This window comes from Malurus melanocephalus, unplaced genomic scaffold (genome assembly GCF_030028575.1).
Source record: "Malurus melanocephalus ecotype Western Australia unplaced genomic scaffold, MMel_1.1 scaffold_612, whole genome shotgun sequence".
NCBI classification, from domain to species: Eukaryota; Metazoa; Chordata; class Aves; order Passeriformes; family Maluridae; genus Malurus; species Malurus melanocephalus.
In genome coordinates, this window is record NW_026623844.1 from 27,208 (window position 1) to 50,641 (window position 23,434).

Sequence of the window (23,434 nt, forward strand, 5' to 3'; positions counted from 1 at the left end):
AAAAGACTAATCCTTCCGGCATCACCAGAATATAAAGTTCAAAGGCAAAACCAAGTATGAGAAACTATCCTTTATGATACGTAAAATTATCTGAAAGGAAATAGACTTCAAGCCACGGTTAAAATTTTCCTGAAACAAAGTCAGACCCTTCTCAGACACTTTTTTCATGGGAATTAGTAGAGAGCAGTAGGAGATGCATGCACCGCTGTCCTTGGCTTTTATGCTATGTTGTGTCACTCCTTGTTCTCAGACTGTCCAGCTGCTTTTAGCTGACACCAACTCTTTGGTGTGATGGGCTTTCCTGTTCCCCACCTCTCAAACATCTTTCCACCCAAATGACAAATTAGAGAGAAGTAAGAGATACCTTTTTTTTTTTTTTTCTCCCCCCCTTCTCCCTAAAAGCATGATGGTTCAATGGTTCTGGTTTTGGTTTCTTTCACACAAAAGTTATTGCAAGAGGGATGAGGAAATTTAGACTCAGCACTAGGATGACATTTTTCAATGTATTACTCCACTCATTTTCCCTTGATTTAATCAGTGAAAAATGCTGTGCTTTTAACAGCTTCCTTATAAAACTCAATCTAACCCAAGCTGACATTAAACCAGTCCAAAATTAACCTCAGAGTTTTGTTAATTTTGTCTAACTTTGTCCTGGGTAWTTTAAGCTGGAAACAAGTAATGAAATTCAATACTCAGAGATTTTTGTGTGATTTGTAGTTCGAAGGGGAGTCTTGCACTTTCCAGGACTCTGTGGGTCTACTCTTAGAATACAATGGTGCATGCTCCCACCATGTTGGGACAAGAACCGCCCAGCTGACAAATCCCATTCCTCTCAGTAACAACACACCCTTGAACTTGACCAGAAAAGGCYGCTTAAAATCTGTTTGAAGATATTATAGTTGCTTTCCGAGCAAAAGACATTAAATGTGCTATGCAAAAGTTGCCCATCATCTTGTTGCCAAAATTATTAACTAAGTCAATGTAAATACAAAATTGGTATTAATAACAATAACAGTTTCTTTTTTGTTTCAGTAAACTTTAAGAGTGACTCCTGTGTGTTTAAATTTCTTGTATTGACTGTCACAGATATTTATTAATAGACAAGGTGAAGGTTTGATCATACAACCACACAGCCACTAACATTTCTGAAGCAATAAGTTAATAAAAATTTCTCACTCCTAGTTCTCCAAGTTCAAGCCTACTGATCTCTATACAGTTATTTTTTATTAATTACTTTGCCAAATCTGTGAAAGTGTAAAGCACTCCCCTTGTCACAAGTACAACATAAAATTTGAAAGCACAARCCTTTTGCCTACCAAACCCAAGGCAGCTGCCTGTGGGATCCCAGGCCACAGACTCTCCACATGCTCTTCTCTCGCTGCACATTCACTTTACTGCTTTCCACCAAAAGCATCCTCACAACATCTTTTATTTCACTAATATGGCACTTCTATACTATTTGAAAGATCTAGAAAGCTATTAACTATCTCAAAAAAACAATTAGAACTGTCATAGTCCTGAGTACTTCACAATCTAGTACTCAAGGGAATCTTGAAGAAACACAACGATGTTGGATTAAAATATTTTCCAATTTGCTTCTTTTTAAACCAGGAGAATAACTTCTCCATTGGGAACAGAATTGCACAGGCAGGACTGAAGGAGGAGTCCGGCTCATGTTATTTTGTACACATTTCTAATGGCTGGATCACTAGCCCAGTTAAAACTCTGTTTAAAGGCTGATGTGTATGTCTAGTTGATTTAGCATATTTTTGGGGTTTCAACAATATGCAGATGTCTAACCCCAAGAGCCATTAGGCATATAAACATTTTTAGCTCTCGGTTTGATATATGTCTTTTGGCTGATTATTAGTTTTCAAAATATCTATTTGTACTTGTGCCAAACAGTTTGCCATTTCCATAAAAGCCTCCAGTTTGTGCATCAGCACTTTATAAATCTCCAAATAAAATCTTCCATGTTTATTTTTCTCAGAGAGAAAATCCCATTTAATAAACGTTGGCCTCCTTTCTTTATATGTATTTTTCTATTGAGATTGTATCTGTATACTTTCTAAGTAATTTTGGTGTTTGAGGTTTTTTTATTATGAAAAGAGGGGAAATAAAAAAATACTAAAAATATATTGCATTTCTACTGTGGGCTTTATCTACACATAGCTTAAAGCACATAATCATCACTTTGTGGCTGATGGAACTGCAAAAAGGCTGGTGTTATGACAGAAAGGAGAGAAAAAATACTTTCCTGATATTATGCCAATGTTTTACCAGCACCATGATCTCCTAAAAGAATCCCACTCCCTTTTTGGTAATGTTTGGTGTCTTCTGTTATGTGTGCTTTTTCAGGTGTTTAATTTCTTGAAGTGAATTGTGAAGAATGTCTTTAAAGGATTCCAGCAAATATTTTATAACACATATTTATCAATTTTTTCTTTCATATCTGTTTGATATATGCATTTTGGCTGATTAATTTTCAAAATATCCATTTGCATTTGTGCCAMATAGAAATTTCTATTTGGAATTTACTCCCCCTCATCAGAGGAGGGAACTTCTCACCTTTTGGTCCAGGAAGGAGAATGTAAAACCAGTATAGGAGGGGAAAATGATGACGCTGGCAGCAGCATCCCTGGTCATGCAGCAGCCAGGCAGCAGCAGGTTGGAGTTCAGTCAGTGCTCCACAGAGTTGGGATAGGAGATCTATGATGGTCTCATTCTTACATTTTCAGGCCCTATTCTGAACACCTCAGTAACCACAGTAATTTCATTCACCCCAGCCATCACCGGCAACACCATACCATTTGGTCCCGATGCCATGGGCAGTCAGTGATGCTTCCAGAGTTACTTTAGAGCCTTCTCCTTCAATTCTAACACAGGTACATGGCTGCACAGAGGCTCCCAGAGGGCCTCCATGCCACCATGTAAGCAGCCATGATTTTATCCTGGGCAGCCTGGCCTTAAAATATTTAATCCGGGATATCTTAACAGCATAGCAGGAGCAGGCTTAGAGGCTCTGTATGTTCAAATATTTATGCTTCCTGGGTGAGTCTGGCAAGAAGTGCTGCCAAGTGCACCTTTATCAGTGTCCTAGGCTGGCTAATTTAAAATTAACTTGGGCACAGCCTACATGAGTCGCAGCAGCATGTTTGACCGAAACTTCTGTGTCCCTCCAGGCAGGATACCCAGTTCAGGGGGAAGGTGAAGGTGAGAAGAATCATTTTATGATTCAAAACTACTTCACCAGCTACTTCACCAGCTGGAGAGACTGACAGTGTAATTTAGGTAGCAGTGCTAGAGAGAGTGCCCTCACTCAAGTGGGATGCGAAAGAGGAGCCCCACAAACATTTTATATAGAGAACCTGCGCTCCTGTGGCCACCAGCAGCTGTGACAAAGGCACACAGAGACTGGTGTTTCAGGAGATGCTCAGAGACCTGTGACCCATGGAGTAAAATTAGGGACATCCTTCACATGAATTCATAGTCAGGAAAAGTTTTTAGGATTTGGTAATTATCAGAAACATTAATAAAAAAAAAAAAAAAAAAAAAAAAAAAAAAAAAAAAAAAAAAAAANAAAAAAAAAAAAAAAAAAAAAACAAAAAAACAAAATAAAACTAAAAAAACCCACCCAAACACTGAAGAAGTGGGAGAGAAAAATAAAGGGATGTGTGAACTTTCTTACTTYGCCTACAGAGTTTTCTCTGAGTATTCCTYGAGAATCAGACCTTGATTTTTTTGTTTGATCGTTTCCTTTTGAGTGAGAAGCAACTTAATTAACATACAGAGATCAAGTTAAATCATTAAAAAATATCAAGCATCTTGGTGTGTATTCGTTTAGAGAATGTATCCAGATGAACACACACTGTTKTAAAAATAATGCACTCATTTCCCCGTACCTTATTAATTATGTATGCAGCCATATCAGGCAAAACAAAAGCTTAACCTATTTTCAGGAGACACCAAGTGTAGTTCCCCGCCATAGAAATGATCCGCATGTAGGAAATCACAGCTCCTGCTCCTTTRAACGGAGCAGAGCTCACTCGGTTTCTGCATCCCTCGGAAGACTCCCTGCTCCACCAAACCATGTGTCCTGTTTGAGTCGCGCTCTCCACTCGGGATAACCRGAAAATAGTTTCACTTAGACGAGACTAATTCAGGAGCAGGAGTACTACAAATTTGCTGTTAAAGGAAAAAAAAGAAAAGGGAAGTAGAGAAGTGTTCAGGGAGGAAGCCTCCCGTGCGGGATTGCCGGATTGTCTCAAGTTTCTCGTTTCCTAGGAACGTAGTAACTTCCCCGTGGGTTGTTTTGTGGGCGGTGTTTTTGAATATATGCTAATTCAGCTTTGCTGACAGGGAGAGGAGCCGTGTCTCGGTGGCACAGCTCTGCTGACAGCCGGCAGTGGCGAGCCAGGCCATGGGCTGGTGCGTGTGACAGGGTCACTCGCCCTCCCTCCGTCCCTCCCGCCGGGCCGGCAGCGCATCCTGTCCCTTGTGTCCCCAGCAGCGCGGCGACATGCGCCTATGACCATGGAGATGAAGGACTCGGGCAGCGTGGTGCTGACAGCCTACCATCCCCACAGCCCGGCCAGGATCCCGGGCATGGAGCAGAGCTTTGTGCAGGATATCCCCCCCGGCCATTCGCCCGCCAGCAGGTAAAGCTGAGCCCCGGGAGCGGTCTGTGCCCCGCTGTTTTGCCGTGTGTCACCCGGGAGCGCTCGGACACTCGGGAGCCCTTGGCTCTCGCACATTCCTTCCCTCCGCCGGGGAAGTGATTCAGAGCAGGGTGCGGGTCAGGGCTGGGAGCGGGGAAACACCAGTGCGTGTTTTAAATCCTCTAAGTCAACAGATCAGACCCGTTTCCTGCCCACGACACTCAACAAGACAAGCCCCAGGGAAAGAAGAAAAAAAAAAAAAAAAAAAAAAAGAAAAAAAAAAGGCACGTGAATCAGGCTTCWGCTCAGTTTAGGRCTGTGTTACCAAAAGTGAGGTGKCGGGACTGGCTGAGCTTGGCGCTCAGAAAGTTGATTCTGGCTTTGGTTTAGAGGATTATTTAATTCCTTCGCGTTCRCTCACCAGGTCAGAAACAATTCTTGCACCTTTTTTTGTGAAATTGAGGTGGTTGCTTTGCACACCCACATACACACAATGGGAGACTGAATCGTTAAAGACTTAGTCTAAATAAGAAAATTCCTTTGTGTTGCAGGAAACTAAGTATTGTCTTAATTAACGGAGTCATGTGTATGTTTACCTTCCTGCCTTGTAAGAATTCATGTATTTGCACAGTTCAAAACCAAGCAGTTTGAGCAGTTTTAGTGTTTTAGAAAATCTGTTCTTTCTCCTAAACATACATTTATGAGTTTTGCCATTTTCTCCAAAAGAAGTGGTACAAAAGTTCATTCTGTAAAAAGTTGAAGAAAGTAGGAAATCCTGCATTATGGATTGACTGAAAAAATAAGAACTAAAGTCTAAGGAAACAGCAGATGACATTATCCCCACGAATTAAGTCTGTGATTTCTCTTAATAAAAATAATGATGTTTACTTCATATTGTGTATTTATAGCCCAATAGCTATTTTGTTTTCAATGTCATTATTTAGATTAGCTGCATCTTCCTGTTCTTTGTGYGTTTCCCTGGCTGTCTCATAAAGATAACTCCTTTGTTCTGTTAAGCTGGTTTTTGAGAACAGTACCAAAATACACAATTACATGTTGAGAAAAGAAACGGAGTCTGGGATTTCAGACGCAGTAAGAATGGCATTTGCTACTCAAAACAGAGAGCAGTGGTTTGGCATTGGGTTACAGGGAAGCTTGTACTTTCTTCCCCTAGGAAGAGCACTAAACTCAATCTTCCTTTAAGTTTGTGAGCAACAGAAATGGGGTGTTTTGCTGTTTTTCTTGTAGGTGTGCTAGTTGTTGTAAAATGCATTTGAAACTTAAGCTCAGGGTGTATGAGGCTTTAAATCACACACATATATCACATGCGTATCACCTATGAAAAGCAGAAGTGCAAATTACAGTTCCTGAAAGAAAAGAACTAAAGCGGATCCTGGCATTTTGATGAGGAACATAYTTTGGAAGCTCCTGCCATGAGGCAAAGCCATGTGTCTCTCTTGGTGTCAGCATATCCATAAGATTTTGGTGCTGTCTCCCGTTTCTTGTCCTTAACTTCCTGCAGCTGTCTAACAGCAATAGCCAAATTCTGCCATATGGGCAGCCAGTGGCTGTCTGAGTYTCCAAAGCCTGTACAAGAGAGGGATTTTATTAACCCAGCATGAAGTCCTCTGGAATGCAGAACCCATGAAGGCAAATGCACTGAGTGTTTTAGCAAATGGTAAAATAGGCTCTGGCTTAATCCCTACTTCATCTTCTAAGAACTCTTTCCTGGACTGCATTTTCTGTATAGTTTCCTCTGCCGCCGTGCTAATGCAAGCAGTTTTATTATAGACTTTGTCTGGTGTTCCTTGATCCCTAGGGCAGCTACCCACACTGTGGTGTGCTAACTCCTTAACTCTCCAGGAAAATGATTCAAAAAAAGCATGAAAAGAACAGAGGTGTCCCCTGTTTTTTGTTTGATAACAAAAGCAGTTGGGGCCGAGAACCTGATTTTCCTCTGAAGTCAGCTGCTTAAGTTACATGTAACTCCAAGTCTGTACTTGAGATGTTTATCCATGAGAATACAATCTGTCTTGGATATTAGCTTGATTTGATAAACTGCAGACCAGTTCCCCCTCAGCTGAGGAATCAAGATACTTCATTTTCCTTCCTCTCCTTACAACAGTTCACTCCCTTTAGAGTGATACACTCCTTATATCAGAATAGTTCCACTCACCAGTCAGGCTTGGAGGTGTCTTACAGCTGTTTTCTCTTGCAAAAACTTTCACTTTGGAAACTGTCTAAGCAGAGTTCTCAGAAAAAGTGGAACCTAATGCAACCTCAGCCAGCATTTAACTGCACCACTTCCCACAATTTAAAAAGACACTGAGAAAAGGGAAAGATATAACTRTCATGAGTTCCTAAACACTCTTGACAATCCAGGCACACTAGTGAGAAGGCCATGTACCCAAAAGGTTACAGTAACAGATGCGTTGGACCACTTGGATTCCTATGCATGCCAAACTCTTGCAGGGSCAGCCAGGCAGGCATCCTGTGTGCATTTCTAAAACTCACTGACAGTATCAGGATCAACATGAAGTATAGCAGCTGCAAGTATTTTCATTCACAAGCCCAGTGGGTGTAAACCCCATCGTAACTTAGAGGATAGTAACTGGTGAGCTGTGAGAACAGGAGAAAATTTGCTTTAGTTCCTGTGAATGGAAGATGCATCAGCGTGCAGTGGAGGATGGAGAATTCATAGAAGTAATGAAGGGGAGAGTGGGATGAAAGTTTGGCTGCAATCACCAATTTGCAAAGGAGAATTCTATGTTCCAAATGTACTGTYGGATAGCATCAACAAAATGGTTAAGAAAAGGGACCACAGATTCCACCCACCCTCCAGAACAAGGAGAAATAAAGATAGCAATACTTTAATATATTTGCCTTAGTTTTCCATGGAGTTCAATTGTATCTTTCTCCATTTGTTGCACCTTGCAGATTTATGTAATCAGTTCTATACATGGGAGGGGATGAGCCCTGAAAACAGCACTGCTGAGCTTGCTGGAGGTCCAGAAGAATTCTCCAGAAAACCTTCCTTTAGCTCTACTCGTGCAACTAGCACGTTTATTTTCCATTTGTCTCATAGGATCTTAAGGTCCCTTTCTTCAGCTTGCGATCTGCTTTTATATGCACTTTATAAGCATTTGTATTACCCATATCTTCTTTTTTTATTGCTTGTGAGAGCAAGGTGTTGGGGAGATCTCTGTTTTGTTTGCTTAGCAGTCAGTCTAGCTCTACAGCATACAAGTAGAGTGGGAAAGATTCCTGTTCTTGTGGCACCCCATTACTCTTTCTTAACCTCGTTTATTGGAACACGGATGTCACACATACTGGTACCAAAGAACCCAGAATATCACACTACACAGATCCAGTCTCAGTGAAAACGTGAAAGTGCTGATTTATGCTATATAATGGTCAGCTTTGGCATCCTCATTTCAGAGCATGAAGGACTTCATTGTGCACAAATGCTGCTCCTGGATTATTTAGAGGAAAAGCAGGGCCATGGCCATATGTCTTCCTCACATCCCCTTTTTATCCTGTTAGGAGAAGCTAGGAGGAGTTATTCCTGTGCTCAAAGGAAACAGGCATGACSTCTATGCCAAATGGCCAGTGAGCTCTCTAAGGTAATTATGCAATTAGGGGAAGACAAAGCATTCCTAAGTGAGTCATGCTCCAGCTTTCCTTGACTCCAGCCTGATTATTAGTGAGTTCCTCAGCCTGTCTGCTGCTAGCACATCTACCAGCAAAGAACTCATCCTGCTCTGCAAATCACTGACATTTTCTCTGCAGTGAGGGGCTGTCACTTACATGTGCATGAAATAAGAATCAGGGAAAGAAAAAATCATGTTCATGGGGTTTGTTCCTGCAGGACAGGATGAGAGCAGCTTTTAAAGTGTACATCAAGCTTTCTATACATGGAATAACCTTTGCCATCAATACTCGTGCGAAGAACAGCATATAAACTACCAAACCTAGGAGATTGCTGCGTACGTGAAGGACAAAGTGCATTTSAGCACTATTGATCAACACAGCCAAGAACCCTTATTAGCTTCTTCCCTGGTCAACTGCAAGTCTGGTACTTCCAAATGTTTCAGAGAAATGCCTTCCCAGTCTCTTTACATCCAGCATGTCTCCCTCCTCCTACTGTCAGGGAAGTGACTTTCAGGCAGACTTTACTAAACTAGAGTCAAAAAAGAACAGGAATAATTTCTATATTGTGTGGATTGAGTTACCTGCTGGCAACTTCCAGGATTCCTGCTCTCCAGATCTAAGACTTGCAGATTTGGAACTGATACACAAGTCATTACAGAAGACAAGCATGACACCAGATTGTTTTGTAAGGTTCTTCCTCCTCGCAACCCCCAAGACACTACAGATACATGTCAAGGTGAGGTAAAGTGTCCTGAAATAATTCCCTGGAAGGAGTACAACTGCAGGAGGAGCCTTTATGCTCCAAAATTTGCCTTGTGACTGGAGGAGGTCTGTGAACAGTTCAGGTTTTATCTCAACAGAAGCAGATTTTATCACACTGAAGTAAGGTCTGTATGCCCCGAGGCTGGGTGATCTGGGTTGGATTTCTGTCAGTGCTGATTGAGCAGCTCCCCTGCTCAATTGTATACAAGTGATGTCAAGAATGTCTTCTTAGTGATGCAGGATAAACAACCTTAACTATTTTGGATGTTTATCTCACTCTATCATAAACTTCCCCAGAGGACAAAAATAAAAATCTGGCTCCTTTTCCACAGTAAATCTTGACATGACTTGGGCCTTTTGCAATAGCTTAGACTTAAAAGCTATGAAGTTAAAATTTTAAAATGTACTAAAAGTGGTAAAGAAAACCTCACACATCAGTAGTCTAGGAGAGTCAGCATTGGCACCAGCTAGGCAAAAAATACATTTTGTGGGGAAAAAAAAMCCCATTTTACAACTTACAGAAGCTTTTAAAAATATTATTTTTAAAGTACATTTTTATAGATGATAGGAATGATAATTCTTAATACAATATTTACCAGAAGGATGCATATAAATAAGTCAGACAATAGTAGACACGCTTTTCCTGTAGATTTTAGAAATACTTACAGCATGTCCTCTGGGAGCCACACTGAGGAATGTAGTATTTATAGCCAGCTCCTCATGTTATGGTTGAAACTAGAGTTGGCTTCTCTGGTTTCTTTTTAGTTTGGTGCTCCTGCTGCTCTCCCTGGTACCTCCATATGTAGASCTAATGAAAAACATCTGGCAGTGTCCCTTTGATCATTTTGTTTGGTTGAGCATTTAGCCAGCTGCCCCATTCATTTTTAACTAAGTCACTTATCTCTGATTACATGAGGGTTGGAGCTGCCTAAAGAAAAAAGAAAAAGTAGGACCTGAGAGCCCTGCATGCCCTACACAGACGTGTTCAGATTGCATCTGGCAGTGTGACAGCACTGGCATAACAAACTGCCAGGAATCCACAACCTTGGTATTACTTTTGCACAGGAGATGATAATAATTTAGTGCAAACGTGTGGAAAATGTGCAGAGGTGGCAACTGCAAGACACAACTATGGAGTCGTAGCGAAAGTACTTAGCTGGAGCAGCATCTGAAACTCATCTGGTTAGCGCTGTGCAAATATAGGATCACATCCTGAAATAGTGTGGGGCATCCACAGCAAACAGTCAAGCGAACATCCTGAATGTTGGCTGGATGTTGGCTGGATTTTGGCTGRGTTTTKGCTGACCACAGYAGAGCAGCYRCTTGGCCCACWKCAGTGCTGTGCCCCAGCTGGCCAGGCAGCCCAGCACAGTCAGCACATCAGAAGGGCAGGACCATGCTGTGTGCAGCCTTCAGGTGCACCATGGAGGGTGCATTAAAAGAGCACAGGAGAGGTACCCTGAGAATAGTGCCCAGAGTCACATCCCAAKGTGTGAAACCAAGCATCCTACCTGRTATTTTGGCTCCTCTTTTCCTACCTCCTACTTTCTCTCTCAGTGGAAATTGATTCATGCCATGCTGGTCTTCCAAGTCCTGTCTGAATACTAGAGACTCAGAAGAGGGAGACAAAAAAAGAATATAAGGAGCTAGGAGGAAGAGGAGAGCAAACGACGACAGAGAAAGAACACATTCCTAGGTACATTAGCTGATTCCCGTCCTTGTGCGCAAATAAAAGGATCTGAAGTCAGAAAAGAAATAACTCACAAAGGTGGTTGTGTGCTGGGGCAATTTACAGCTGGGCCTCCAGTCCCACCAGACACATGAGTTTTGGAATAGCATTTAAGGAGTGATTTGAAGTCAAAACATGAAATGGTTTAAAAGACAGGTTGTTTGAAAAAGTGCCCCATTACCCTGAAGGACTATTTCAGCAGAGATCAGCAGAAGTGCTTGAGTTGACATSCCTTGTAATTAATGCAAGGAAAAGATTGATGATCTGTGCGGGATCCCTCATTTTTGCAATTCATTTTTCTCTCTGCCATATCTTAACTTTCCAGACACTGTCAGAGTCTCTGAGGAGAGTGGAATAAACACTGGAGCAGGGAGCCTTTTATCAGCTTGTTCGTTTAAAGACAGTTATGTTTTCTTATTTAGGATATTGTGTGGAATACTTGACTACTGTAAATCTGTGGGATTTTCAGATTTAAAAGCTTTCAGTTTAGGATGGACATACACTGGATGTTTAAGCAGAAGGTGGCTGAGCAAAGGAGAGACAGAAATCTCAGCTGCTTAATGTTGCTGTTAATGAATTTCCACCGGAGGACTGTACAAGCCTTTTATGAAATCCCTTGGTGCAGAAGGTCCTCAGCACAGATAATGAGCAAAATAGTGGCTATGAGTGGAGGGTGGAAGAGCCCTACCAGAGAGACAGAGGGTGGTATATGTGGAAAACATGTACAGATGTAGAAGCCCAGCTGTGTTGACATAATTTACCAGATGAAAGACAAGTAGAGCAAGAGGCAAGCAGGGAACTGTTTTGAACACTTGTGCTTGAAACCTCAGGACACCGGACATCACTCTCAGAGTTTACTGCCAGAGACTGAAGAAGCTCTAGAACTGTTAGTCTTCATATTTTACTAGAGCTAATGAAAATAACATCTAGTTTCCAAATGGTCAGACTTGGGAAGGGCATAATAAATTTATAAAGGCCTGAATTTGACTCATGGAGTGGTAGGTTCCTTGCTAACTCCACCCCTGCAGAGTCTGCAGATGGCCACACTCTGAGTTAGTCGGTGGAAAGTATTGGCATGGCAGTGGAGAGCCTCCTCACCATCAGTTTCTCTTTCTCTGGCTAATGAAAACTCAGAACAAAGTATCATCCAACTTTGTTTGCTGACCCAGTGATGATCATACCTAGTGGTCAAGAGGGAATTTAGAAGTGAGAATGACAGATCCTTTTTAAGGTTTACTTTAGTAAAAGAGCAAGAACTGGATAGCTGTAGCATTCAAGCTAACCTGAATTAGTCTTTTTAAATTCTAATTTAATAAAAGGTCAATAATAAATAATGCAGTGAAAGATCAAGTGGGATATGAGTCTTGTTTATACATATGGACTGAGTTAATGGACACTTAGGCATAATAATGGAGATTTTACCTCTGAATTTAGTGGAAATGGRACCAAGTCATCTGAACTCACATCTTTCTGTCAATAACTTTGTGCACAGGGCATGATCTGATTATGCCATTTCCTGTCTCAGGTCAGGCTAACTTATTTAATAGTATTCTCACAGACCAGGAYATCAGTATGAGATTTTAGATAATTAAAACATAACAGTGACCAAATCAGTCTTCATTTTGCAATACCTCCCTCCATTACTCAAATATTTTGAAAACTTGAGTTCTAAATATTTGTCTGGATGTATCAGAGATGATTATAAAATCTTTGCTATAAATACAGGTGATAACATCGAGTAGGGGAGCCTAGAGCATTCTCTGAAGATGTTTTTCAGGCTTGGCTGTCCTTGGCCATTTCTGGGCCATTTCTGGGCCAGATGGTGCCCATATCATGCATGGGCAAGGAAATGAAAGGAAACAGTGAGTTTATCCTGATGAACAGAGACAAGGGAAGCCTTTGTATTCAAGCTGCAGCAGGATTTCACATTGCAAGTTCTCCCTTTTGGAGAGAGGGCAGGAAGAAGGGAGCCAGGACAGCCTTCCAAGCAAAGGAAAGAGGTCTTTTAAATACATGGGAATCTTTTGTCACCTGCTGAAACAATAGTGTTTGCCTCATATAAGGTCTTTCTGACATCTTTCACTCAGGATGCATTGCACTGTAAGCCCCAGTGATCTGTGSAATCCTTTCACACTGCCTTGCTTACTTGCTTTCTTCCCTCCTTTCTTTCTTAGAATTTGCAAAAGCAATTAAACCATGAGAATTTAACATTACTGGTAATCTGAATTTTCTGGAAGAATTCATTAATTTTAATTTACCTGTGTGTGTGTACAATCTGTGCAAGCCCAGACATGGAACATGAAGCTTAAGATTATCCTCGTGTTGATGACAGTTCACAGAGTATATGTCAAGCATTAGAATTGCTTGTCCCACAAGTCAAATATTAACTGGAATTTTCCTCAAGCATATTTGTTCAAACCATCTGTTGCCTCTGACAAAGAGTAGCAATYAAAAATAAACAAACAAGAGAACCTACTACGTCAATTTTTGAAAGGCCTTCTTCATCATGCAGGATCTCCATGTTCTGTTTTTAGAAAGCACACCACAGATTTTTGGGAGAGACATTTTTTCTGCAGCTATTTTGTGTGGTCAAAATGCATTTCATCCTTAATGGACACCATCTCTTATGCCTTTTTTTAACTACTGGATTTGTTTTATAAGATTTAGCTAACCCAGGCCTGAAGTTAACTGTGCCACACTSAGCAATGCAGTGAAATCATGCAAACCAAACCAGTTTGCCTCAGTCTACMCTGAACACAAGTAAATCTGCAGTTAATTGCCTTACATGCCATGCAACAATGAGTCACTAGTTTTAAATAATCACCCATTTGTACATGGAGTTTATTGTCATAGAACGTCCTTGGAGGCTCATTTTCACTTTCCAAATATGGGGTATGATATTCATGTGGATAATGAGGGTGTCTGTAATTAACACTGTTAGTGCTATCCAGAATTCTAAAAGATGCAGTTAAATTGTAATTTTCAGATGTAACCTTCTCCTACTTACATGAAACTTACTGAAGTAAAAAAGATGTGTATTGCTTTTTTATTTTTCAGTCTTTTTTTTTGCTCTCAGAGACAGGACATTGGAATTTGTGCGCTATTATCATTTAAGGCCCAGCTGTGATGTCTGTGTTCTACTGAAAATCTGCATTACAGGCAAAAAAAGAACCAAATAAAGCAGTGAAAAAAAAAAAAATGTAAAACCAAAGAGGTTCAGTCTGACATCGTATGGTTTAACAGCAAGGTAATAAATCCATGGCTTTAGTGGATATCAAGATTACCACGTAATGATTGCACACAGGAATTCAGAACATACTTTTATRGGGTGGCTGCAAGAAAATCTGACCTCCCTCGGCCTGTGTCCAGGAGCTGTACGGCCACGTTAGCACAGAATTTTGCCCAAGCCAAAAGTCAGTCATGGTGACGCACTGCCTCAGCTGCAGGGCTCTTGGCCCTGGGGGCCTGTGTCCAGCCTACTGACACAACTGTAGGAAACTCAAAGGCTGGAATTCAAAGTGTTTAAACGAATGCTTCAGGACTGATAAGGAAAAAAAAAAAAAAAGGGTATGTGTTTTTCTGAACAGGCCACTCTGCTGATTAATAGGTTAGGCTGGGTGTTTTCAGGTTTAGGTACATAAACAGGTATAAAGTTACACTGGGTTTYTCTCAAATATGTTATGTCCTGGAGGGGAAGCTTTACCTGACTTTCTTGAACCATAGCAGAATGTCTTGTTCTTTTGTGCAAATCAGATTCCTACCAGGAAAGGCGCGTGAGAAGGGAGTGCTGCTTGTGATACTCGCTTAGAAAAACTTACTGACAGCAGTATGAAAGTATTCGTCATCTGAATTCCTGTAGTCTCCAGCAGAATAATCAAGAGTAAAGCAGGGATCCAGAGCTAGTTCTGATGAAYACATTTAAAGAAGATTTTACATTTTTATTAGGTTAGGTTTTTTTTCCCTTTAACTTACATAATCTATCTGAAGRGTAGAGTTCTGATTTTCTGGGAGAATAGAGCTTAAAAAAAATCTTTTATTTCATAAACCAGACTGAGGCCAGTCAGCATGTAAATATCCATTAGAATCTCCTTTCTAATTAAATTTCATCRGCTGGATCAGAAATACGATGATGTTCAGAAACTGCATTGAGCCACATGCAAACACTGTAAATAAGGTTTATAACTTTTATTCTTGAGCTGTCAGCTCAGCTTTTGGTTTCTGAATCATTTCATGGCATTGATCCAGTGGTTCAGTTACACTGAAAAAGACATTGACCATTGCAAAAGTGGGTGGAAAAACATCATTCAGCAGTCAGCTGGCTATATCTGCTGAAAGTATGTCTGTAATTTTGTGAAAGAGATGATGTTACTAAGAACAGATTGGTTTCTGAGACTGCCCTGAACCCAGCCAGCTGTAGTTAAACCCTGAAAGGCTGACAAAGTGCATTCCTAATTCTATCAGTGCAGGGGAGAGCTAGATTAAGTTACCTGCTTTGAGACTATTGGTGATAAGTTTCCATCGCTGGGATGCATTTTATATTTCACACAAACCAAGGGAACCTCAGGCAGTACAACAATAGGAATGACCCAAATGCTGACATAGTACACATCTGTGGASCTGCCCTAAAGCCCACAGATAACCATATCCCATGGATTCACTGGACATAGCCATAATATTTGATAGGCAACCTTTGAAGACTGAATACATTTAAAGTATGGGAATTAGCTTTGAAATAAAGCACAGCAGTTGGCACCAGGTACCAAAAAAAAAAGACAGGAAAATCATAGGTAGTTTTTCTGGTATCTTTAGAGTATTTATGTATTTATGGTTTTGGCCATCTTCACAGGGTCTTAAAACATTCACTGACGTCAGTATACTTAAGCAACTGGTATAGCTGAAGATAATAAGCAAAGTATTTATTTTTCTGTATTTTTCTATGATCTATATCCTTAATACCACTTTTGCTTCATTTTTAACCACCTATAAAATAAGCAATGCCCTATAATGTGGTTGTAGCAGACCAAAGTTATCATCATCTGAAGATCACTYGAAAGCAATGAGTAGTTCTTCTTAGGGAAGAAAAAATAACAACACATCCTTACATGAGAGGAGTGACATACTCTTCAGAAGCAGAGGAAACCTCTTAATCTTYGATAACAATTTTATATTTGATGAAAAGAGTTTGCTCACTTTGCAAGACTTTGCTGTTGTGCTGTTTTATGTTTGGGAGACACAAGGAAAATTCCTGTTTGCTTGAGCTGGCATTTCTATCACCCTTGCCTTTTCACACACTTATACCATGATATCTGAAGCCAGAAAGACAACACAGTACTCTGTGCATGACACCTGGAAAATCCTGTTTAGAGTAGCTGCTGTGATGGGCTCATCAGATAAGTCACCCTGGAGAAGAGTACATGTTTGTTTTAACTGCTGAAGTGTGGAGGTTGTAGAGAGTTGAATCTTTGGATTACAAATGTATTTGACATCTCACCACACTGAAAGTCAGATCTAGAACTCCTCCTGGTGACTGTAGGCTTTGAGTTTGTCTCTAGAGATCTAGATGTCCTSTGTCAACATTCTGCAGCTGACTGTATCTTTGATATATGTTGCAGTTCTTCTTTCTGTTCATTTATCCTTTTCATTCCACTCTTTTTCAGAAAATCTTAAATTCCACACAGGGATCAATCAATTATTTAATTTCTCTGTAATTACATTTATATTGAATCCACTTTTTGCATTTATTGGACTTTGATAAAAAACAATAAACTTAGCCAAAAGCTACTGAGCTACACAGGAAAGATAATTGAGTGGGACAGTTCTGTAATGGTCATTCATGATGGAAAAAYTTAGCAAGTTCAATGGCATATTTTTCCTTTTAGATTCATCACAGTCACTTTTTTGGATTGCTCTCAGAGAAATATACTTGCAAATGGAAATATTATCACAAGTTAGAACTGGACCCCAAAATCCAAACAAAACAATGAAGCAAAACAGACTTTCCTTCCTATTCTGATTGCATCACTGGAACCACTGCCTAATAGAGGGATTTTGTTTGAAAAARCTTCCTTCTGTGTTTTTTTACAGTGCTGTGTGTCTGCATTCCTGYTCATTTGTATGCTTGATTAAGTGAAATCAAATACAATGATGCAGATCTCCGAGCAGTTATAAAAACTCAAAGTGAGCAATACTAACAGCAAAAAAAATTCTACGTTGCAATCTTCATGGGAATTGCTGTGCAGAAGGGAAAAGAGCTGACACAAAATCATGTATGTGTTTTTTCTTCATCTTACTTAGTAATTTTGTAAGAGAAATTTGCTCTTTAGTTGACTTCAAGTAGTCTTGTGAACAGGTAACAAAGGATGCACTGTTTGTGTCTCATGCACAGCTGTCCCATGGCCAGCAGCTTGAAAGGAACAGCTAGATTTTAAGAAATTCTGTAAGTATCAATGGTGCCATTTTTTTCCTCTAATTGTATATTCTGTTTACTTTTGGTATTACTTTTGACTTTTGCTGAGTTCATGTTTCATGGTTTTGGAATGAGTCCTGTAGATTTTAAGAGTGGGGAAGGTATTTTGGTATTTTGCAGGTGATGTTGTATCTTCTAGAAATGAATTGTTGAATTGATTCTGATTATAGACATCAATTGAAGTTAATAGAAATATATTAATATATAATATTTAGGTGCCTAAGATAAGAATATTTGTGGAGATTTATGTCAACCTAACTATATTTTCAAAATGTATGGCTTACATAAAGACAAAATAAAATAATACAGCACACAGCCAAACCTAACCAGGAAAATTCCAATCACTGAAAGACTCTAAAGCAACTTAGAAGAAAACTCAAAATTTGAGGGTAAAGTGGAAGTTAATTAACAATAAGAGGTACATAAGTAAAAAAAGAAAACMTACTCTTCTAAAGGTCTACTTCTATCACAAAATGCCTCTTGCTGGGTAGGGGAGGGATTTTTTTTTTTGCAGTTGCCTTGTTGATAAAATCTTGGCCAGGCATTCTTTGAAAATGGGTAATTTTTGACAGCATTGGAAGAGATCTTGCTGAGCAGATCCACTTTTCCAAGTAGTAAAGTGAAGGATGGACTAAAACCATGATGAAAGTAGATGAAAAACCATGCAAAATTCTTTAGCTGAAGCTTATTCTTCTTGAACTCAGTGTTTTGTTTTGATGTGGTTCTTTACTTAAATTACTGATTTAATCACATACTTGTTGCAATCAAAGCTGTTGAAAAGTTCCGTGATTGGATTATGTAGAGAAGAAATTTGTGACTAGAATATTGAAGACGGATTGTTGAAATTGTTGCTTAGAAATCTGAACAAGTAATTGAAGCACACGTTACTGGGCGTTTTCACAAAGCAAGCACACAAAAATACACGTTCACAACAGATGTGATGGCAGAAGTTTTTTGAAAGGTCAGRTCTGTACATTTCTTTGATGCAACCYTTGAAATGTCTAAGGTCAMATGATTTACTACACTGTATTTGAGTTTTGACAGCGATCCTATACAATATGTAAATAGGAAAGTGCTGCTTCCCTGGAAATTACGATAARAGYGTMGCTWMTTAGTTAGCTGTGACCTCATGCTACAATCCAGTGTTTGCCTAACAGAAATGAAATTAGTTTGTTTTGCATGAAAAAAAGCAGTCAGATAATATTTGAGTGGAAAGCCCTGACTTAGATACTTGTACTGTCTCTACCATAGAAAATTTTATGATGTACTGTATTTTATGATTTACTATATTTCTAAGTACTTTGAACACTTTTTGATGGATGGGCTGGTTTAACCCTATTGACAAGAAAAATAACGATAGCAGCTCTGTGTCTCTTCTGAGTTTCTGTGGTTGTCAAATTTTCATTGGACACAAACTTTATCATAAACTTACTCTGAGTAGCACATGCCCTGTGTTTCCTGAAAGGTTTGCTGGACTTGACTGACACATTATTGGTCATGCTCTGTTTCATATAGAAATGTTCTGTACAAAATTGTTGGATTGTACTTTTTTCACAGATAGACACAATTAATTGCATTATCCAGTTGCTCATGACCAACAGACTTGGGTGTCTTCTAAGCTTGACTGCAGGATGTGCCAGGAGGTGCTCTGGGGTTCTCCTGACCATTTTTCCAGCTCATATCATTGCCTCCAAATGTTAAAATGATGCCTGAAAACTTTCCCTGACAGTTTTCAGAACTGCAGCTCTACAGCAAATCTATGGCCAGAAGGTGTAGGAAAACCAAAGGAAAAACCAACCCATAGACTCATGTACTTCCTGGAGCTGTGACAACTGGATCTATGTGAGCATTTTCTGGAGGAAAYTTTAGAGGACTAGGCAGTTCACAAATGCAAAATGTCTTAGTTTCAGTTTGTTCCTTGTTTGATCAAAAGTTATTGCCAAATTCTCATCAAGTTCATGGGTGCTCTCTGGTAGTCAGATATCCCCAAATGACTTTCATTTTCTGAGTCACAACCAAGTTGTGATGACAAAACAAGCTGCCACTTACACTGTGAGCTTTTACAGCCATTTAGGGACTTGCTCTTAATGTATAGCTAATAAAAAGTAACTTAACTAGGCTTTTATTTCTTTCATGACAGAATGACTCTGAATTATGCCACATTTGCCATGGACTAAACTTYYRCATGACAGTTAATATGGCTCAGCTRCTAATTAGGAACTTCTCCAGTGRTAGCAATAACATTACTAGTCTTAACTCTTGTAATTACATTCATCTGAAACTTCCTACCCAGGACCAAAAGAACTCTATAACTACACCTAAGRAAATAATTTCCTTGGATGATACATAGATATATATAAAATAAAGGTCCCCAGTCCCCACCACCACCACTTTTTTTTTGAGACAGAAAAATCCATGATTCTCAAAAGTTCCAGGCCATGGCAGTCAGCACTCAGCTTCTTACGTAACAGCACAGCAGCAGGAATCCTCACTAAAATTACTATCCAGTGAAGTTTAATTTATATTGGCCAATTCACTGGCATTATCATTCATCACTTCAGGATCCACAGCACAAATAACTTTGAGAATGAAAGCTCTGAGAACACGTGTTAAGTTCATCTAAAATTTCCCTTCAAGGCCAGGAGAAGATTAATGCAGTCATGAAAGCAAAGGTCTGGCGCCTCCATCAGCTCCTTTTCCAGTTGCCTGAATGCTAAAATGATCACAGAAGTTTCCTCTTAAGTCTCACTGCACAACCCACACACATGCACAGTTCCAACAAAGTGATGACTTGCAGCCTGCACAGAAATACCCCTAACCTGCCTGGCAGCCAGCTGGCTTGCCCTAATCCAAGCTCTGAGGCTCGGACTTGAGCCCAGGCTGCTCTGTCTTTAGTCAGCAGAGCCAGCAGTGCAGAGAAAGAGGCACGTGTCCCACCTCGGCTGGAGCCCCTGTCCTCCCTGCAGGACAGTGGCTCCTGCTAGGACAGTTTCCAGTCAKGCAGTGCTCAATTTCAAAAACATCCATGTAAAAACTGGCATCTGCACAAATCACAAGTCTGAGGAAGTTCTGGAGATAGTTGTAACTGTGCTGGAAAGGAAAAAGAGGAAAGCCATCAGCCTGTTTGAAATAATAAAGCAGCAGCTAGAATTTTATTTTCTTCCTGTTGYCTCCTGGCAGGTGAGCTCAATGGATGTATGAGTGCTGAGCACTGCATGGCAGCATTCTCACTTCAGTGTATTTTGAACTGAGTTATAAACTGGCAGAAAGCTGTCTTCCATTGCTCCAGCTCAGCTGTCCTGCCTGCCCCATCTCCAAAAACCCCTAAGGCATTAAAATAACTTCTGATGCAGGCACTCATTCTCTCAAATGCAATAGCACACTCTACACATGCTTGGAGAGCTCATTAGAGGACAGAGTCAGCATTTTCCTTCCTGTTGCAGCTCCACACTCCTGATGGTCCTTCTCCAGGTGCTGCTGATTTGAGTTAAAAACCAGCAGCACTTTCCCAGCTCTTGCTTTAACTCCCTCCTTATGAAGAGGTGATAAGGGCCAATTTCAATACATTGTKCTCCTCTCTTAGTACACAAGGATTGTTTTAGAGAAAAGGCGAAGGCTAAAAAAGAAAGGARAAAGGAGAGAGAGATTAAAATGCAAACCAAATAACTTATTAATATGGCAAAGCTAACATCATGCCATCTGGTTTATTTCTGGTCCCTGTTTGGAGCTTGATCCTGCCGGGTACTTAGCGCTCAGGCCGTTCCCTACGGCGCTCTCCAAAGCACACTTAATGTTTAAGTGCTTTACTGGATCGTGGCCAGTGTGCTGAGCACCTCAAAGGAATCAGACCTTGCTTAATTTTTCTGGTTTGTAGGAAAAACTCTTTCCAGCTCTAAGCTCTTGCACTTCTAAGTGAGATTTTTCCTTCTCCACTCCACTCCAACATCCTTATTTTAATTGTGAACAGTCAGTTCCAAGCACGATTAGGCCACTGGTTGCCCACAGTGGAAACTCCAGAACAGACCTCTAGCCTCTGAGAAACTCCAGGGGACAATATTTTCCCTTGAGCTGAGGTCCTACCTAGAGTTATTCAAAACTCCTTTTGCTCAGCCAGTGAAAAACTTCAGCTATGGAGCAGAAAGGGGAGTGTGTAATAAATTGCCAGGCATAGTCGGCATCTACTCCAAAGGGGCTATAAGCTGGTAAATCAAATCAAAGAAATCCCTAGTAAACCAGAACTCGTGGTGTGTGTGACAGCAGAYACTGCATTAAATATTTCAAGTCGATAACTCCAAACGTGGCTGTCAACATGATGTGCAACCTCCGTGCACTCAACTTCCATCTCTCTCCAATAATAGTGAATCTTTGCGAAGAGCTGCTGTAAATTACAACTACTAGGCAAATGTTCAAATCTTATAGCCAGATTTGTAACTAGTTTGAAGACCATGGTGAGAAAGGAACGATGAAGCAAAGACGCTTCTTGCTGTGATGGCAAATCTGCTCAAGGTTTTATTTCAGGGTCAGCCTGTGTAATTCCTCTATCAGCTGATCATTAATGCTTTAAAATCCCTGAGATGTACACACTCACTGTGGTGTGGTCTCTCCTGTGCTCCTCACCCATTTGTGCGTCCATACATGAGTGTGGGGGCTGTGTTTGTCGCCTGACCTGCACCAGCTGTGGTACCAAAGTGTTTTAAAACACCCATTGYTTTAGCCACATGGAAAAACACGCTTTTCAGGAGCTCCACTTCTGCTCGCCCCTGCTCCCTCTCCACATCCACTACAACCAATTTTCACCGGCATTGCAAACCTCCATCTGTCTTCAAATAGCTGATACATTCTCCAAACAGCCAGACAGAAAAAKAAACAAAAATAACACAAATATTTACCTCTTTTCTCCAGTTGCAAAGTTAGCCTAGGGCCTGAAAAAGACAAAGTGTAGTCCTGGATCACTGTTTGGATTGAGTCCACTTATATCCATGTCCTCTGAGGCTGGAAATCATTCTTCACTGGACCAGAGCACTATTCCTTAYAGGGCCCAAGACAACAGCTTTAAAACTGCCATGTAATTGAGTATAGGAAAGTCTCAGACTTTTTGTTGTTCTTGCTATGCTTTTCTTACATCCCAAACTTTCTGAGTATATCTAGTGAGAAAGAAGCAATCCCATCACTGAAATGTAGCTATCTTAGGGCTATAAAATGATGTTTTCTGCCTGAACTGCAATCAGGACATTGGTAGGGAGCACAGCACTCCGTGGGCACAGGTGGGCTGCAGGTTCTTGATGGTGAACAGTAATTTTCCGGGTAGCTGGTGCAAAGGACAGCAAGCAGGAAAGCAGGAGGTTTTTTCTTCCGACTCATACTTCTAGTGCATAATAATAATAATAATAATGAACATTTTCACAGCACACAGAAACAGAGTAAGCACAGGTGGCATAAGCAACACACTGAAATTTCATGAGTACTGTAAACAGACCTCGGTGTATGCTGGAATTTGTCCAGAAGGTCAGATCACATGCAGCAATTCAGCCCTATCAACAAATGGATTCCCATGGGATTTGCTGGCAGGTGTTTTGCACCCAAACCTCCAACCAGATGTTGGTGGGGCAGGGGGTGAGGGGCATCTTCCTCAGTTGGTGCTTCTATGTATCYTGTGTGGGTGACATGGCCAGATTTCAGTGCCTCCCCTTTACAACACAGGCTTTTCCCCATCAGCCATAACCCACCACTAAGTTACCAGCTCACATCCTGTAAGGCATAAATTGCCCTCTCAGCCCTTGTGAGGCCCCAAATGCTTGTCCATCTGAAGAGCACTGCCTACAATTGCATCAGCTGGAAAAGCTGGCACTCTTGCTACTGCAGTGTTGGCAGTAGCACACTTTTGCCATAAAAGCCTTTTAGAAACATCATCTTTTATCAAGTATCTTGGATTTTCTGTCTCTTTGACCTTTCTATTAGTTTTAATCAGCAAATTTTTTCTGTCTTGCCAATGCCAAAAAAGCTCTGTCRGAGAAATCAGTGGTGCTGGGGTCAGTACATGAACAACAGGGAGCTGAAGAGCTTTGCTGCAAGAGAGTGTTGCAAGAGGAAATAACTGTCAGATAAACATCTTGCAGGACACCTGTGACACTGTCACATGGCTGGTGTCCTCCTCAAGCCTTCCAGATG

The 23,434-nt window shown here is 40.6% G+C and overlaps 1 protein-coding gene across 1 annotated transcript in view; it reads left to right on the plus strand.

Annotated features, from left to right (window-relative positions):
* Window positions 1–4,365: 4,365 nt before the first annotated feature.
* The window catches only part of ARHGAP28 (Rho GTPase activating protein 28), a 76,263-nt gene continuing 57,194 nt past the window's right edge, over window positions 4,366–23,434 (plus strand). Inside the window, exon 1 of the mRNA XM_057383167.1 lies at window positions 4,366–4,658. Coding sequence (XP_057239150.1) covers window positions 4,528–4,658 — 131 coding nt within the window. The 5' untranslated portion in view covers window positions 4,366–4,527. The remainder of the gene's footprint in view (window positions 4,659–23,434) is intronic.